Source organism: Nannospalax galili, unplaced genomic scaffold, assembly GCF_000622305.1.
Source record: "Nannospalax galili isolate Female #2095 unplaced genomic scaffold, S.galili_v1.0 scaffold917, whole genome shotgun sequence".
Classification (NCBI taxonomy): domain Eukaryota; kingdom Metazoa; phylum Chordata; class Mammalia; order Rodentia; family Spalacidae; genus Nannospalax; species Nannospalax galili.
Window position 1 is genome coordinate 1,849,796 of NW_008340972.1, and position 17,508 is coordinate 1,867,303.

The 17,508-nt window shown below is 41.7% G+C and overlaps 1 protein-coding gene across 1 annotated transcript in view; it reads left to right on the forward strand.

Annotated features, from left to right (window-relative positions):
* The window catches only part of Sox5 (SRY-box transcription factor 5), a 446,577-nt gene extending 430,266 nt beyond the window's left edge, over positions 1–16,311 (forward strand). The window contains exons 13-16 of the mRNA XM_017798952.2: positions 4,447–4,555; positions 7,868–8,041; positions 13,707–13,923; positions 15,693–16,311. Of these exons, the coding sequence (XP_017654441.2) occupies positions 4,447–4,555; positions 7,868–8,041; positions 13,707–13,923; positions 15,693–15,996 (804 nt within the window). The 3' untranslated portion in view covers positions 15,997–16,311. The remainder of the gene's footprint in view (positions 1–4,446; positions 4,556–7,867; positions 8,042–13,706; positions 13,924–15,692) is intronic.
* The last annotated feature ends 1,197 nt before the right edge of the window (positions 16,312–17,508 follow it).

Consider the following 17,508-nt stretch of genomic DNA (forward strand, 5'->3'; position numbering starts at 1 on the left):
TATACATATAAATGTAGAGAAACATTTCTATAGATGATAGACAAGAGGAAAGAACACTCAATCACTTAAATGGGCTCAAATCCTGGTTTTCATCCCATTTGTCTCCTGTCCTAACCACAGGGAACTGCGACTCATGGCTATTCCTGCAGTCCCTGTACTAAGACAGGTGATACCGTTTTTCCTTCTGTGTCCAATTCTCCTTGTAGTTTTCACTTTAGTATCAGAGGTGTCATTTTCTTAAATGTTTACTTGCTAATGAGGATGGATCTCATGTTTAAACCTCATTTTCAAAGTAAAAATCTGAGACTTGGATATATGATTTGTCTAAAGTGATATGGTTAATATATTTGGCAGAGTTTGGTTGTAAAGGACTGTTTCTGATACCAAACACATTATTTTCTTATCTCAAATATGTCTTCTGTTAATCCCTGTGGCTTTTGACACCCAGATGGTTTGTTTATTTGTTTGTTTGTGAGACAGGGTCTCACTATGCAGCCCTGGCTGACCTAGAACTCACATTGTAGGCTGGATTCAAACTCACAGATACCCGCCTGCCTCTGCCTTCCTAGTGCTGTGATTAAAGTCATGTGTCAGCACACGCAAGCCCAAAATAGGTTTTGATGTAGCGAATATGCTACATCAAAATTTTTTGTGCTGTTATCAATTCCCAGCACTGTCTGGTGTTAGACACCAGGATTCCCTTTCCATTATGTGGGTCAATGGACAAGCCACAGAGTCAAGCACAGACTGCAGATTTCTCCAAGTAAATATTAATACTTCAGTAATAACGCTATGGAATTACTCATCTAAACCCAGGCAGTGAGATGTCACTATGTCATTGCCCTGGCCTGGACATCACTCTGTCCCCCAGGCTGTCCCTGGGCCTGTGGCAATCCTCCTCCCTCTGCCACCCCACTGCCCCATTACAGGCATGACTGGTCTCACCTTCTTTTCTTCCTCTAGTGAGACACAATCACTTTGTATTTTGTTCAGGACAGCATGGGGTCAGGAAACTTTTCCAGGAATTCATCGACCCAACCTGATATAGTCCCCTGTTTCTAGCAAATTTGCAGGCGTGTACAAGACTTTACTAGCCAGATATACTCCTGTTTCTGAAAGTAATCTGGTTGCTATCTGATTGCTCATTTCTAATCAAGAGGGAAGCCAGACAGGCCATTTCGTTTTGGTCTTATTTATACATGCACCAAACTCCTATTTTGACTAATTTGTCAGAATTCATCTCGTTGTGCCTTTCACCACACGGAAAGTAAAGAATTTTGGCAAATATTTCTTAATGTTTGTTTCTCATTCTTCCTGTCTTTCTAATGGAATGAAGATAGGGAAGGAAAGACTGATGACACCTGTCAAGTGTCAGGTCCACAGTGCAGTAACCAAGGGAAGCACAAAGTACTGCCCTGGATTTGGGGTTTAGAGCACTGGTCTTAAAGTCAAGGCATGTCGTACAGTATTTCATGTGAGCTGTGTATACTTTGTCACTGATGTGATTCTTTTTATCAAAGCTGGTTAGAATCAAGATTATGAGGTGGATTGAAAACTGACCCATGTCCATGAACACTTACTTGTTTCCCCAAAATTCTTCGATGTACCCTACTTCCAATATCTTCCTATTTAACACTATCCTACCTGACCTCCCTCCCTCCCTTCCTCTCTCCCTCCCTTATTTTTCTTCTTTTTTCAGGAGACAGAGCCTCACTATGTAGCTCAGGCTAGTTTAGAACTCACTGTGTATCCCAGGATGGCCTGGAACACATAGCAATCCTCCTGCCTCAGCTCCCTGAATCCTGGGATTACAGGCTCATGCTACCACCACAAGCTCCTACCTGGTATCTTTGTACACTTGTTCTATTGCAGCAGAGCTAACTTAGGAAGGACTTAACTCTAAGGACTTTGAGAAGGTCTGTTTGCGGTAGTATGTACAGAGAGAGGTAAAAGGTAACCTTGAAAGCAAGGAGCAGAATCTCAAAGTGCTTTAGAGCTTTTAGGAGGATGTTCCTATAGAGATACTTTCAGAGAATGTGTCAATTGGGATGTTTCAAACTGAAAGAAAAAGAGGCTAGGACCACTCTTTCCTATACCAGCATTTACGCTTTCTAACATGTGAATCTTTCTCCTCCTCCTATTCCTGAATGGAATGAATTTAACTAATTTAACTATCAACGAGTATTTTAAAATCCAACTCATTCCCTTGGTTGTTTAGAACGTATCTCTATAAGTTTCTGTCTACCTGTACTCATGAGAATCATCTGTAAAATTGAACTATAGGCTCACTTTTCCTATGGAACAATAGGAATGCCATTTTCCACTTGGGTTGCCTTCTAGGTAAAGTCTTGCCACACGCTCTCAGCCTCTCTTACTGTATCCGCTTTTTCCTGTTCACATGTCTAAGAATCATTATGCAAAGAGTTAAAAAATGTGCATTTCAGCATGTTGGTCTCCACTGTCTCTTTTGAGCAATGTGACCAGCTTCACTTTGAGGGACTTTGAGGTACATCTTCATGTACCATGTGCATCTGATGCAGGCAGTCAGAGGTTACCATAAAAATGGAAGACAACCTCCTATTCATTGAGTTTTAGCCTCTTTGTAAGATGGTCTTATGATCCATGAGGATAAACTCAGAACCTTAGAAGACTTAAAATTTCATTCCTTTTCTATTCTGATCATTTTGCTGTTTCGTTTGGAAAATTTTCCTTCCTAATGGGTCATTCTCTGGACAATGTAAAGTAGTGTTTCCCTGTAGACTATTAAATCAAACCCTGAGAGGATATGCCTGCACACAGTACATTCTCCAAAGAAGTGAAGTCCTGTTTGACCTGGACTTTGTCAGATCATGTTGATAGAGTATGTGTGCGTGTGTGCGTGTGTGTGTGTGTGTGTGTGTCTGTCTGTCTGTCTGTGTGCTGATGCAACTGTCTTTTAACAGCTACATTTACTATGAAGACAGTTCAGAAGCCGGTGTCCTTGGAGCTCCTGGGCTTAGCTGAGTGCATAATGGCAGACTTCCTAAAGAAAAGAAAAATCCAGAAGTTATAAAGTAGTGGAAAATACCCATCACAAACCCAAACAAATTGGGCCAGATTTCACTAACTTCAACCTTAATTCTGCATGATTCTGTAGAAGCTAATATAAACTGTTTCCTCTTGTATGCAGAGAGACAATTGTTGTTGTTTTTTTTTCCATTGGGTCATATACAGACTGTAATAAATGGCGTACAGGAGTTCCAAGGCCACATACCGAAGAGAATTTTTAATCTAGTTGGTACACTTATGCTCTTGTCAAAGGCTTCGCCAAGATAAAGCCTGTGCTGTATGAAGAACTCCAATGCCCCGTCAGTTCTTAGCATTAGTTGGGCTCTTTGCCCGTAATCCACTGATCCTAAATAGTTGATTATTTTCTGTGAACATCTCACCATGGATAACAATTCTGCAGTGTGTGTGTGATCCACCACAATGTTCCTACAAAAATGGTAAATAATTATAAAGAGGCTTGAGCAGATGTTACGAGAGCCAATAACCATTTTTTTTCTGAAAACTGTTTTGGAACCATATTGCCCACAGAGGCATGCTGGAAAATTTGAGGGGAAATTGTCAGTCTTTCATTGTATACTTTTTCCTGTTCTCAAAAGTCAACCAATTTCTTAATTTGGAAGCAGTTTAATATCTCATGTGGGTTAGATTAGGCATTCTATTTTCCTTGAACATAATTTGGTTTGTAATGCCCTGTCCTCCACAAATACAAGCCACAGGCTGCATGCTTTTAAATGGCTTGATGTCTTTGAGATCTAATTCTGGTATATTTGTATCTCAAATAATTCGCCAACTCAATATTTTGGCTGAGCAATCCAAATCAAATTGTGGTCCAAGTAGCAGGCACTTACATTGGATGTACAGAGATTTGACAAGCAATTAGCAATGAATGTTTAAATGTCTGCATTACTGTTACATGAGAGATGCAGATGGCATTGGGGGTGGGGTGGCAAGCAGGGGGCAGTCTGGGGCGTTGTTTCTATGGCTTGGTCACCTGATGCTAGAAGACTTTCCCTGGGCCATCCTGCCACCTCAGCACTTCTGTATGGATAAAAATAAAGCAGGCTTTCCAAATGTACAACAGGTTGCTTGTGTGAAATCCCTCTGCTCACTTTGTGATTTGGGAAGGTTGTCTCCCAGGATCCCAGCGCATCTCCTTTAGGCACACCTAACCCAAACGCCAAGACTTGTCAGAGGTTTGTAAGAACCAAAGTTCCTTCAGAAATCTTGCTGTTCATTTTCCTTAATTACCTCACCATGTTGTACCTGCAAAAATGAATGATCCACCATCCCAAACCTCCCAGAAGCTAATTTATTATATTTGGACCAAGGTGTGTGGGGGGGGAGATGTCTTTGAATAATTATGATTTCAGGATTCTCATTTTAAATTTCTTTTTTAAGGAAAAAACAACACTGGAAAGTCTGACTCAGCAGCTGGCAGTGAAACAAAACGAAGAAGGAAAATTTAGCCATGCAATGATGGATTTCAATATGAGCGGAGATTCTGATGGTTTGTGAAACTCATTTATGCATATTCCAGTATGGTGTGGGAGTGTGTCTAAGGGCTGATTAAGACTGCAGAAAGGCAGACAGGGTCCGCACTGCCTACCCGATCACCGCGGTGGAAGGCCACCTACACTGCGCAATGCCATCCTTCACCACCCTCATCTCATTTAAGCCCTAACGCAGCATGACCTGTAAGTGCGACTGGAGATATGGCAGGGACCCTGGGGCCTGGGGATCCTTTCTTCAGGCACAGAGCACTGTGAGGGCCAGAGGCAGGACCGAGATCAGAAAGCAAACGTCATTGACCAGCAGCCATGTTTTCTCTAGCTCCCTTGTTTCCTGTGCACCCAACATTGCAGAACTCTGTGTCCACCAAGTCATTTATCAGTTTGTGTCAGTTAAACCCCAAGAGAACATTTCCTGGACATTTTCTTGAACTTTGGAGCCCTTCCCTCCTATACTTTCTATGCACAGACAAATGCACATTCCCTGACCCAACACCCAGACTCCATCTACCTAGCACCACAGCTAGAAATCTACACCTTCCCTCCTATGCCTTGAGTTTGTGCCACTCTGAACATTGCCACCAGCCAAGGTCACATCCGAGATGTCTTTGAATAATTATGATTTCAGGATTCTCATTTTAAATTTCTTTTTTAAGGAAAAAACAACACTGGAAAGTCTGACTCAGCAGCTGGCAGTGAAACAAAACGAAGAAGGAAAATTTAGCCATGCAATGATGGATTTCAATATGAGCGGAGATTCTGATGGTTTGTGAAACTCATTTATGCATATTCCAGTATGGTGTGGGAGTGTGTCTAAGGGCTGATTAAGACTGCAGAAAGGCAGACAGGGTCCGCACTGCCTACCCGATCACCGCGGTGGAAGGCCACCTACACTGCGCAATGCCATCCTTCACCACCCTCATCTCATTTAAGCCCTAACGCAGCATGACCTGTAAGTGCGACTGGAGATATGGCAGGGACCCTGGGGCCTGGGGATCCTTTCTTCAGGCACAGAGCACTGTGAGGGCCAGAGGCAGGACCGAGATCAGAAAGCAAACGTCATTGACCAGCAGCCATGTTTTCTCTAGCTCCCTTGTTTCCTGTGCACCCAACATTGCAGAACTCTGTGTCCACCAAGTCATTTATCAGTTTGTGTCAGTTAAACCCCAAGAGAACATTTCCTGGACATTTTCTTGAACTTTGGAGCCCTTCCCTCCTATACTTTCTATGCACAGACAAATGCACATTCCCTGACCCAACACCCAGACTCCATCTACCTAGCACCACAGCTAGAAATCTACACCTTCCCTCCTATGCCTTGAGTTTGTGCCACTCTGAACATTGCCACCAGCCAAGGTCACATCCAGTCCACCTGATACTCACTGCTAAGAGGGAAGGAGAAGGAAGAGGTGTTTACTTTATCCAGGAGGTCAACTGGGACTCTCCTTCTGGTGTCATGTCACATGTATGTGTTTTAAGGGGTTTTGATGGTCCAGCCCTCAACTTGGCTGAAGTTGGACAAACATTCCATCACAGGAAACCTTTGAGATACAGGCTTCAGAAGACAGTGGTCCCCATGTGTCCTCAGCACACTGTGTCTGGTCTGTACCTGGGGCCAATTCTACTTGATCATCAAACTTCTCACCAGCCCAAAGCTAGCCAAATTTGAACATATAACCATTTCAAACTAAACTTTTCCAATTGGATATTCAGAATAAAAGAACTGTATTTTTTTCTGGTCCAATGTAGATAGCCATTTATTTTTATTTTTATTTTTTAGCTTCACCAGGCAGGATAAATTTGGCCTGTATATACACAAAGAGCCAGTTTAGAGTCGATGAGATCACACATTGTCCCTGTCCTGGCTTCTGTTGCTGAAAGGTGTAAGAACCAGAAAAGTCAGATGTATAAATGATACTTTGCTAGTTACAAACCCTTTTCAGAAGGTGTTCTTGTATATTAGCACTCCCATTTGTCAATAAAGAGACAATTGCCAGTCGTACCACATTTCATCCATTTTAAGTTGCACTAGCATGATAAAATGGACCTTCAGTAATGAGCATACCTACATCAAAGCTTGTGTCACTGTTATTTGTTACATTTAGTTGAGCTTGTATGCAAAATGGCTTCTATTCTATATCTGACCCAAGAGCATGTGATGCATGAAAGTCATGACCAGTGCGACCCAGAGAGGCACTGTTCTGGCTTGCCGGCTTGCTGGCTGCTGCAGAGGGAAATCAGTTGTTTCCTCTTTCTTCAAATTAAGAAATAAGACTATGGAGGGTTGGAAAAGAAAAGGTGTGCTTTAACTGCTAATGCAAATGCTAGAAATCCCCAGACACTTTAAAATGCTATCATCTATTTTATACTGACAATGAATGAAAACCTAGTTCCAGAGTCCCTCGTCATCTTCTGGCTCCCCTTCTTTTCACCCCCGAAACTCAAGCATCTTGGAGCTGAACCGCTCCAGAAGGTCCCATGAGGCAGGAGTATGTGGTAGAGCTTCTTAAGGTCTACTGCGACTCACAGGGTATGTCTTGTCCTTAGAGGCTCCTGATGGCTAAACTGTAGCCATCAACTGGTTTCTTTGGATAACTTTAGATGTTAGGAGAATAGTTCACACAAATATATATTTTTTTATCTTAAATGTATGACAAAAAAAATCTTTAGAAACCATAGTCACTCATTAATTTGTTCTTTCCCTCTAGTTTTCAAATATCTTTGGGGGTTAAACTATTATTACCTATTTGCAGATTTCATGTCCATAAATTTTATATATATATATATATATGAATCAGCACATAGTTTAAAAGAAACACCAATTACATTAAAGGGAAATATTTATATTGTGTTTTAACCTCCACATTCTCTGCAGTATGTTTCTACTTATATACCCTCAGAGGCAGGAAAGGGCATGCTTACGTCATGCTTGGACAGTCTTTGAGTTACTTTACTAACCCACCCTGCCACAGGGATTAGAATTTTCTGGTTTTGTCAGATCCTTTACATTCATAACGTTTTTGCAGAACTCGCATGCCTATGGAGCTAGTCTAAATGTTCTCTTGCAAGTAAACAAACTATCCACAGTCCATTGAAAGCCAGAGAAGAAATGAGAAATGAATTAAAAATACACATTGGCTACCACAGGCTTATCAGACACTTAGAAGCAAGCATCTGCCTTCAGAACTGCAAGTACTATGATCAGAAGTACTTTTTGTTTTCAGATATTTTAATAGACTAAAAAACAGTCATCAGGGAGAGAAGCTGCCAAAGTCTTAACTCTGACATGAAATGATGTTCCCTGTTTCTAGGAAGTGCTGGAGTTTCCGAGTCAAGAATTTATAGGGAATCCAGGGGACGTGGTAGTAATGAACCCCATATAAAGCGTCCAATGAATGCCTTCATGGTGTGGGCTAAAGACGAACGGAGGAAAATCCTTCAAGCCTTTCCTGACATGCACAACTCCAACATCAGCAAGATACTGGGTAAGGAAACAGGGAGGACAGAGTGTGTGCTCTAGATGTGCCGTTCTCTTCCCTGCGGTCCCTGGAAGACACTGGATGTGGAAGCCAGGCATCCCAAGTCTTCCTCTTTTCCAAAATAACAGCCTTCACTAAGGGACTGGCTGAGGACGAAGCATCAGAGAAACATGCCAAGTTTCTAGAACTTATTTAGTTGAGGATCTCTATGTTCATTATTGTAACATTTTATCTTTAAAATGTGCAAATGTTTTTAAGTATGACAGAGGAAAAAAATTGCTTTGAAAGGAGCCACTACAGATCAGCGATGGCCACTTTTATTTATTCCTTCTGTGAACTGCATCCAGGTTATTGTGAATCTTAAGTTCTCCCTCGTCTCTCTTCTTTGAATTTTGACTTTGAAATTTGTTCAGAGTGCCTTGCACGCTACCAGGAAGGGAAGAGGGCCAAGTTTAGACGGTCAAAGCATAAAATCCAGAACCTTCGCTTTTTATGCTTTTAGTAACCTTATGCAATGAAGGTGCTTTTAGCAATACTTGGGAACTTTGAATAGTTTTCAGTTTTATTAAGAGGCTTTACTTATCACCACAGCTTCTAGCACACAAAAAAGCAAAGATTTATCCTAAAACACAGACTACAAAGCCCATAGGGACAAGAAGAATGAGCACAGATTACAGAGACATCATGTAGACTGAGTGAAGTCATGTCTCAGGTGCGGATAAAAGAAAGGGGTTTTTATTTTATGCCTTCTGTTGACCTCCTCCTCTCCCCTCCCCCTCCCCCTCCTCCCTTTCTCCTCCTCTTCCTCTTCCTCCTCCTCCTGTTCCTCCTCCTCTCTCTCCTCCTCTTCATCCTCCTCCTCCTCTTCCTCCTCCCTTTCTCCTTCTCCTCCTTCTCCTCCTTCTCTTCCTTTTCCTCCTCCTCCCCCCTCCTCTTTCTTATTATCTTCATCTTCATCTTCAAGTAGCATATGGTGCACATGCACTGGAACGGTGAGGCAGAATTTGTATCATCTCTCCTCTGACAACAGGAATGGGACAGTACATTGGAAGTGCCCTGATCTATCAGAAAAAAAAAATCGGCCTTAATAACTAGGTAACAACATATGTCTAAATTATTAAATCTTCGTTAAACTCTATAATGAACATGGAATCATATGTAATTTATAGAGAGAGGTGTCTTGGGGCAGCACATTAAACGACTGATTGCTTGCAAGCACGTATTGACCCACTTACTCCTTCACACTCCCAGATTCTCAACAAAGGTCGTAGACGTCAGCCATTCACAATGTGCACTAGTTATATGACCAGAACAAACCACTTAGTCACTTCAAGTAGCATTTTAATGTTTTCTCCTACAATGATTTTGTGATTAGTAGATGGATATCCTGAAAGATGGAACAAGTGAACTTTAGTGACACACAGAGCCTGAGAACATGTACATTTGAAGACACACGTCTATACAAAGTCAAAAACCAGTACCGGTGGAGAAGAAGCACATATTTCTTGCACCTCTATTACCTCTGATCTCGTCTCCCTTTAATGACTACATTCTCTATTCCTCATGAAATTCCCTCAAATGTACAAACGCCACACCTGTTTCATTTGGAAACGCTTTCTAAAAGAAGAAACATGTTTTACATGAGCATATTTCATGTTTTAGCATGTATTCCTGAATTAGAAATCCAGAAAGGTCAAAATTTTTAAAGAGCTCAATATTAACATTGCTGAAATGATCTTCATACCAGTTCATGTGCCTGAGAAAAAATATATATAAAGCAGTTCTGAGAGGTGATGTAGGAGACTGGAGAGACAGCTCAATGCTAAGGGTTTCCGCTGGTTTTTCAGGGGACCCGGGTTCGGCTTCCAGTTCCCATATGGCAGCTCACAGCCTTCTGTAACTCCTGTCCCAGGGATTCCAACTCCCTCTTCTGACCTCCCTGGTTACCCATACTCACATGTCCATACCTAGCCATGCCCGCACACAGACATACACACACATATACATATAATTAAATCAAATCTTTACAAATTAAAAAAAGTAATGTGGACATAATTCTTTATGAAATATAGCAGAGTTTCCATATAGTAGAGAGAAGACTAAGAGAATCCATTTCTGACTAGAAGGATAGAACGTGAGAATTGTCATGTGATTTCTGCCATCACAGGCTGCATGCTATATGGCTGAACCGTAATGCAGTCTTTATGATAAAACTGTGTTAATTAAAGATATAACATTTGTAGTCAGCCAAATATTAGACACTGAAGTGTTTTGGACCTCAATAGTTGCCTTTAAATAAATAAATGTTCTTCAAATATCCACAAGATCATTCTAAATGGCCTATTTCATCTAAAAGTACAAAGAAAGCTTGATGTTTTTTTCTCTTTACTGATTGTTTTGGATAACAGCCTCCGACAGCATGCTGCTAATTCATTCTGCTTAAAACAGGCGCTTGAGCTGCGTTGACATTTTACGTAGTCTCTGGGGATCCTAGTTGACATTTTAAAGGGCTTCTAAGCATTTTATAATACCCTAAAATCTGGTTTTAATAAGCCATTCTGCTGAAATTGTTAACATAAGGAATCACCTTTTACTGTTTGGCGCGAGATCAGGGAATGGGGGACATCTTTTTCTGATTAGATACACAGTAGTTGGAGTAAAATGTGCAAATTCATTACATGCCCCACGGAGATGGCTATGTTGCTCTCCTCTGCAGAGTTTCCAGACTGAGAAGTGAAAAGGAAAAGAAAAAGAATAGAAGGCTTTTTTCATTTTCTTACTTTGAGAATCAAATATTGTTATTGAGTTTTTTATCAGGAAGAATACCTAACTGTATGGTCTTTGTAAAAAGCCCACCTTTTGTAACCAGTAAGCTGCTTCCTCTTTATACATGGGTCAGGGTAAGCAGCCAGGCACATCCAGACCAAAGCCGGTTACCTCAGGATGTAAAGGCTTTTTTCATTAGGGATGCATCACCTTTTAAAACTTAGAGAAAATTTAGGGAAGCGTCTTTAGCAATTCCTAGTCTAACTGAGCACAGTGATATCTATGTTCCATCTTGACATAAAGATAGTTGGTGGGGTTTTCCTAAAGTCAGTTGTCACTGGTCCATGTTTTCAGTCTGTTTCTGCTTTTCTGACAATTATTTGCGGTTAACTTTTTTATGCCCTGATTTGAGGCTCAAATGCTGGTCTACGTCCTGGCAAGAAATCCACAGAGAACAATCTCTCCTCTTCACTAGTGTTCTCGGCTTTTCTGTGTGTCCTCCACGAGCAGCGTGATAATATTCGAGGCCTTCTAGAGTAGATGAGGCAGAGTTTGAAACTGAACTCAGAAATAATATGGCCTGACCAACTGACTTGGGGCTGGACAATGCTGTTTAAGTGGGAGTTTCAGAAAGAAAAAGAAAAAGCAGCTCTACTGTTTGAACTGTACCATGAGTTTCTGTTTGAAATTAAAAAACAAACAAACTGTAATAGCTTCTAGATTGGGGAGAAAACACCTGTTTATAAAACCTTGTAACAATTCTGCTGGCATACCCACAGATGTAATATCTGTTACATAGCATGAAGTATGTAAGCAAAGAGGTGCTTCCCCTTTCAGTCCATGCACCAATGTGTCTGTCAATATAGAGAGAGACTGGTTCACATTGAAGGAGCCTCCGCATCTGTAGGGAAGAACGCACAACAATGACCTATTTCCATTTGAGTTATGGAATTAACACTGGGTAGGGAACCAGTTGTAAAGTTTCTAAGATCTTGCTTAGTTCATTCATTAAATAATTCAAGGAAACAGCACCCGGTATGCATTTTAGTAGGCTCATGAATTAGTTGATTTCTGTTACTATGATGATGTACTTGAGACTGGGTGACTGTATAAAGATATTTATTCGGGCTATAACCTAATGGCCTTCTTGCCTACAAAATGCAGGGCATTGCATGGCAGGGAAATGGGCTTGTGTTCTCTCTCCCCTCCCTCTCCTCCCTTCTCCACCTCCTCTCCATCTTCTTCCTCCTCCATCTCTTCCCTCTCCCTCCCTCCTTCTCTCTCTCTCTCTCTCTCTCTCTCTCTCTCTCTCTCTCTCCTTCTCCATCCTCTTCTCCTTCTCAACCTACCAACACAGTAACAGGGCTTCACCCTGGTAATAACATGTGCTCTTCCTCACCTCTAAGCACCATAGTCAGACTATGTTTCCATTCTCTGTAATGCCCACAGTGAGGATGAAATTCCAGTGTGAGTCTTGGGGGAGGAGGAGACCACACTACAAATGGAGCCACAGGTATCTCCTAGGTTCAAGTTTGTGGGTTTTGTGCTTTTGAATCACGTTGATCTAATTATTTTTCCAGAGAACCATACATTTGCAGTAAGATTTTTTAAGCCTATCTTTAAAGTTTAACACTATTACTACTCCTGTTACTATTCATAGACATACTGACAGAATCAAAGTACTCAACCACATCTAAACTCAGAATTAGCATAAAGTATTTTTAGTTAAGCCTCAAACTTTTTTTTTCTCAATCTAAATTAGATTTAATACAAAATTAATATGAAGAGAAGGGGAAGGAATTTGGGTCAATGCCACAAATGTAGACTGTGTCATGGGAAGAGATGCATGTGTATACTATGGAAAGGGGTTTGTTAAACTAAAGGTCTTGCTCAGTTCATATTTATTATTCTGTACCAAGGCTCTGCTAGATCATATGGAATAGGTGGATTATGCGTGTAAGAGAACATATTAAAATATGTACTTAAAAGTTAGAAAACTTTTGGGAAAACTAAGTTTGAGTCAGATCTATACATTAATAGTTGCAAGGTGCTGGTTAGCTTTGTTTATGAGAAAATTGTCTTATCTATGAAAATAGCTATAAGTGCTCTTTCTCTGTCTCATAGGACTGTGATAAAAGGAAATGAATGGTCAAAAGTTCTTTTAAAATCTTAGTGTATATATGTGTGTGTTTGTACATATGCCTGTGCATTCATACATGTGTGTCAGGGTGCTTATGTTCAGGCCAGAGGAGAGAGGTGGGCTACCCCACAGGACTCAGGATGACCTAAAGAAGGTCTTAACACGGCTTCCAGTGCTTGGCAGTTCCCCAATCCTGTTTGTTATTATAACTTTAATTACAGTTAACTATTTGGTGGAATTAATTTTTAACTCCAGTCTTTCCAATATACACATTTTAGTGTTTTAGAAAGGATAAGACTATGCATTATAGTATTTTTTTTTAATAAGAAATGTACCCTCACATGAAAATTCTCAGAAACTAGGTAAGTCTCAGATTCAAAATATATGGTAAATTAAATGTGTAGCTTTTGGGTTTGCAGCTGAAACACCCCATGGTGTGCTGTAGAAATGAAAGCAGTATCCATAAAACCCTTGAGATATTCAGTGCATAATAAGCAAGTTTGGCTAAACTGTTCCTTCAAGCCAAAAATAATATATTGCCCAGTATTCATGTGTCTGGGTGCATAATTTCTTTGCACTACCAACACCTCTGCTCTTGTGAGATCTCGCCTTTCAAGTCGGGTCTTACTAATCAGAAACATGTTTATGTATTTCTGGATTCTGTCCAACATTTTTTGGATTTTTTTTCTTGTTCTCCATGATAGCTCTCTATTTCAGGATTCTTAGAAGCACTGCCATGGAACCCTAACCCCCTTCCCTCCGCAGGCTCTCGCTGGAAAGCTATGACGAACCTGGAGAAACAGCCGTACTACGAAGAGCAGGCCCGACTCAGCAAACAGCACCTGGAGAAGTACCCAGACTACAAGTACAAGCCCAGGCCGAAGCGCACCTGCCTGGTGGACGGCAAGAAACTGCGCATAGGGGAGTACAAGGCCATCATGCGGAACCGGCGGCAGGAAATGCGGCAATACTTCAACGTCGGGTACGCACTTCCGCTCCTTGATTGGGGGGCACCAGCTTCCTGTTGCCCATCATGGAACTTGCAACATGGCTGTGTGGTTGCAAAAGAACCTGCTGTCCATTGTTGGCCGAGATCATTCTGTCTCCAAACCTTTATGTAGTCCTAAATGCATGAGAGAGAGAGAGAGGGAGAGAGAGAAGGGGGGGAGAGAAAGAGAGAGAGACAGAGTGAGAGACACAGAGAGACAGGAGGGAGGGAGGGAGGAAGAGAAGGGAGAGGAGAGAGGGGGGAGAGAGGGGAGAGAGGACAGAGGGAGAAGAGAGAGGAGACAGAGAAGGGAGACAGCGAAAGAGGAGGGAGAAAGGGGAGAGAGGAGAGAGAAAAACACTGCAAGCTCCTACCTCTCCTCTGAGCTTGGTTATTCCATTTGAAAACAGAATATCTTCAATAATAAATCTTGAAGTTTGCCGTTCCAAACTTCCAAATATTACAGGTTCTTTCCCCCACTGGTAATGGTGTCTTCCAAAGCTTCACCATGATGAATTCTACAACAAAGAGCTTAGTAGAGTTAACACAATCTCAAATTGACTTCAGAAGAAAAACACTTGTTTCTGAATATTAAGGAAATTGCTTGGCTATCCAGGCCACCTGTGTGTACGTCACACACAGTAGAGATTATATTTAGGCTACAACAAGGTCATGAACAGGGAAGGTTCTATCCTGAATTAAAAACCCTGCCCTAAGAGCGCTCTCCTGTGCCTCCCACAGACTGATGTTATACCGTTCCAGAAGCTGCTTTGCAGAATTCCCTCAAAACACGGAGGAATAAAGTTACAATTGAAACAGTAAGCGCCCTTGAAACAGTTCCCAGGAAAATGTCAGTATGCTCTACCCGAGCATCTGTCAGGCCACCATATCTGGAGTAAATAATAAACATATGAATGACTCAAGGACAGCGTGAATAGACATCTTTTAACTCCCTCCTGCTAGGATCTGCTAAAGAAAGTCTTTAAAGCCCAGTGCATAAACAAGAGAGAGTTCCTCCTTTAAAAATTACTGTCTTAGCTGGGCGTGGTGGCACACACCTTTAATCCCGGCACTCAGGAGGCAGAGGCAGGCAGATCCCTGTGAGTTCGAGGCCAGCCTGGTCTACATAGTGAGTTCCAGGACAGCTGGGGCTACAGGGAGACCATGTCTCAAAAAGAGAAAAAAAAAAAAAAAAATTATTGTCTCAAGACTCCTGCAGCAGGTCTGTGAACCTAGCCTGGGACTGTAGGGAGGGTTCACAGGCTGTGCGCCCACAAGACTAGCCCTGCCTCCTGCCTCCTGCCTCCAACAGGTCTAACCTATTTCACACGTTAGATGGATAAATGATGGTGCAACATTCTGGTGTTTTCTTGAGCAAAACGTCATATTGAAACATCTAATAGCTTAGAGATCTTTCCACGAAAACTGAATTATCTTTAGGATTAATTGTGGAAACAATATTTCTGCCTAGCATCATGAAGGTAAACTGAGCTTGGAGTTAAGCACTGGATTTTTTGCTTAATCTTTCTGTGTCTTGGTTTGTTCTAATCATCCAAAAAGATTATTTGAAGTATCAGATGGCAATTCATTTGAGTGCTTTGCAACCTGAAAAGCAGCACACGCTTTAGAATTAACATAGGCTGCGGTGTAAACATGCTAGATAACTGGGTTCCTTACGGTTGGATGCTGCTGACGGGTGTATAGTAAAACCAACCTCTGAGGTGCGCACTCACCATCTCTCCCTGGGCATTTCTCCGTGACAGGCAACAAGCACAGATCCCTATTGCCACTGCTGGTGTTGTGTACCCGGGAGCCATCGCCATGGCAGGCATGCCATCCCCTCACCTGCCCTCAGAGCACTCGAGTGTGTCCAGCAGCCCCGAACCTGGGATGCCCGTGATTCAGAGCACTTATGGCGTGAAGGGAGAGGAACCACACATCAAAGAGGAGATCCAGGCTGAGGACATCAACGGAGAGATTTATGATGAATACGACGAGGAAGAGGATGACCCCGACGTAGATTATGGGAGTGACAGTGAAAACCATATTGCAGGACAAGCCAACTGATAAGGGCCAACAGACTGTGGTGACCTGAGGACTTAAAGAAGCCCTAGCTGGTTCATCCTTACCAGTGGCCAAGCACATTAATTTTCTCATACACTGACTGTTACTTTAACTGTTAGTCTTAAATAGTTGGGACATCAGCTGACTGATAGACCTCAGCCTCATGAGGCTCGGGAAGGAAAAAAATTCAAGCAAACAACATCAACAAGAGATTTAAATAAGCTATGGGTAAAATAATGCCAGTAACTCAGTTGCTACATGCCAGCACTGAGGTCTTACCTGTCAACTTTTTTTTTTTTTTAATAAACTTTATGGCTGTTTGTTCTACAATGTTCTAGTTCTCTTCTCTCCATCCTCTCTCCATTTCTATGCTTTAAAGATGAAAATCAGTGCTTGGAGGGTTAAGAGGAAAAAAAAAGCCTGTTTCTTTTTTTAACCTTCCTTGCTACATACCACAAAATAAGCAATTATTTCCCTTGGAGACCTTTCTCTGACTATTGCACACCACCCTACATCTTTGAACAAGTGCCAAATTTGTACTGAAGCGTTGACCAAGTTCATATTTTTTTCTTTCCTTTTCTGTCCCTTCTTAGTTAGGACAGTGTTATATCTTAGACAATCCCTTGAAGGACCTGATTTACCAGCAGCTGGTGAGATTGACCTTTTTTATTTTCATGGAAACTGTAGGTGCTGTTCTCAGGTGAAGAGAGAGAGAGAGAGAGAGACATAAGAAATTTAGAGAAAAAATATTTTCTGATCTTGGATTTCTGTGTGTGTGTATGTGTGTGATTGTGGATAATGTTGGAGCATTGTGAGTCAAACCCGCATCTGGGGATGAAATCCCACATCCTCTTAAGTGACTGGTCTACAAGCAATCTTGACCATGATTTTGCACTTGAAATGACAGCCGTAACTAAGCATAGGGCTCAGAAATTTTATTTTTAAATTTCTAGTGTGATTATTATTGGGTGGATCTGGCGGCCCTGTAGAATAGAGACGTGCATGTAAGACGTGGAAGCTAGCAGCAAACACTCCCAGATGTCCATTCTTCCTAGACAATTGGTTCTACTAACATTTGCTACTTAGTGATTTTTGTTGTTGTTGTTTTTGTTTGTTTTCCTGTTGGAACTTCAAGCAAAACAATCACTGTTTTGACTGAATATATTTGGCCATTTTTCAGAAATATATAATTAGCTTATTTCTCCAACATTCTATCCTTTCTTGATCAGGAAATGGAGCTGGTGATTTCGTACCGACTTTTTTTCCCCCCATTTCTCCATGCCATGAGGTCAGAGACCTTGTGTGTTTCACAGGTGTGGGTCATGTGTATTTCTTGTCTGAAGAACCAAGGTTTTGTCAAAAGTGAGTGCAGCTGACCAGAGTGGAGCCCGGCTGAACACAGCAGCCCTGGCCCCCTTCCTCTGCTGAAAGGTGAATCGGTTCTTCATGCAGCCTCTAGTGCCAACAGAGCTCTTGCTCAGAGCAGCAGCTGATGGTGATGAGATGGCTTCTGCC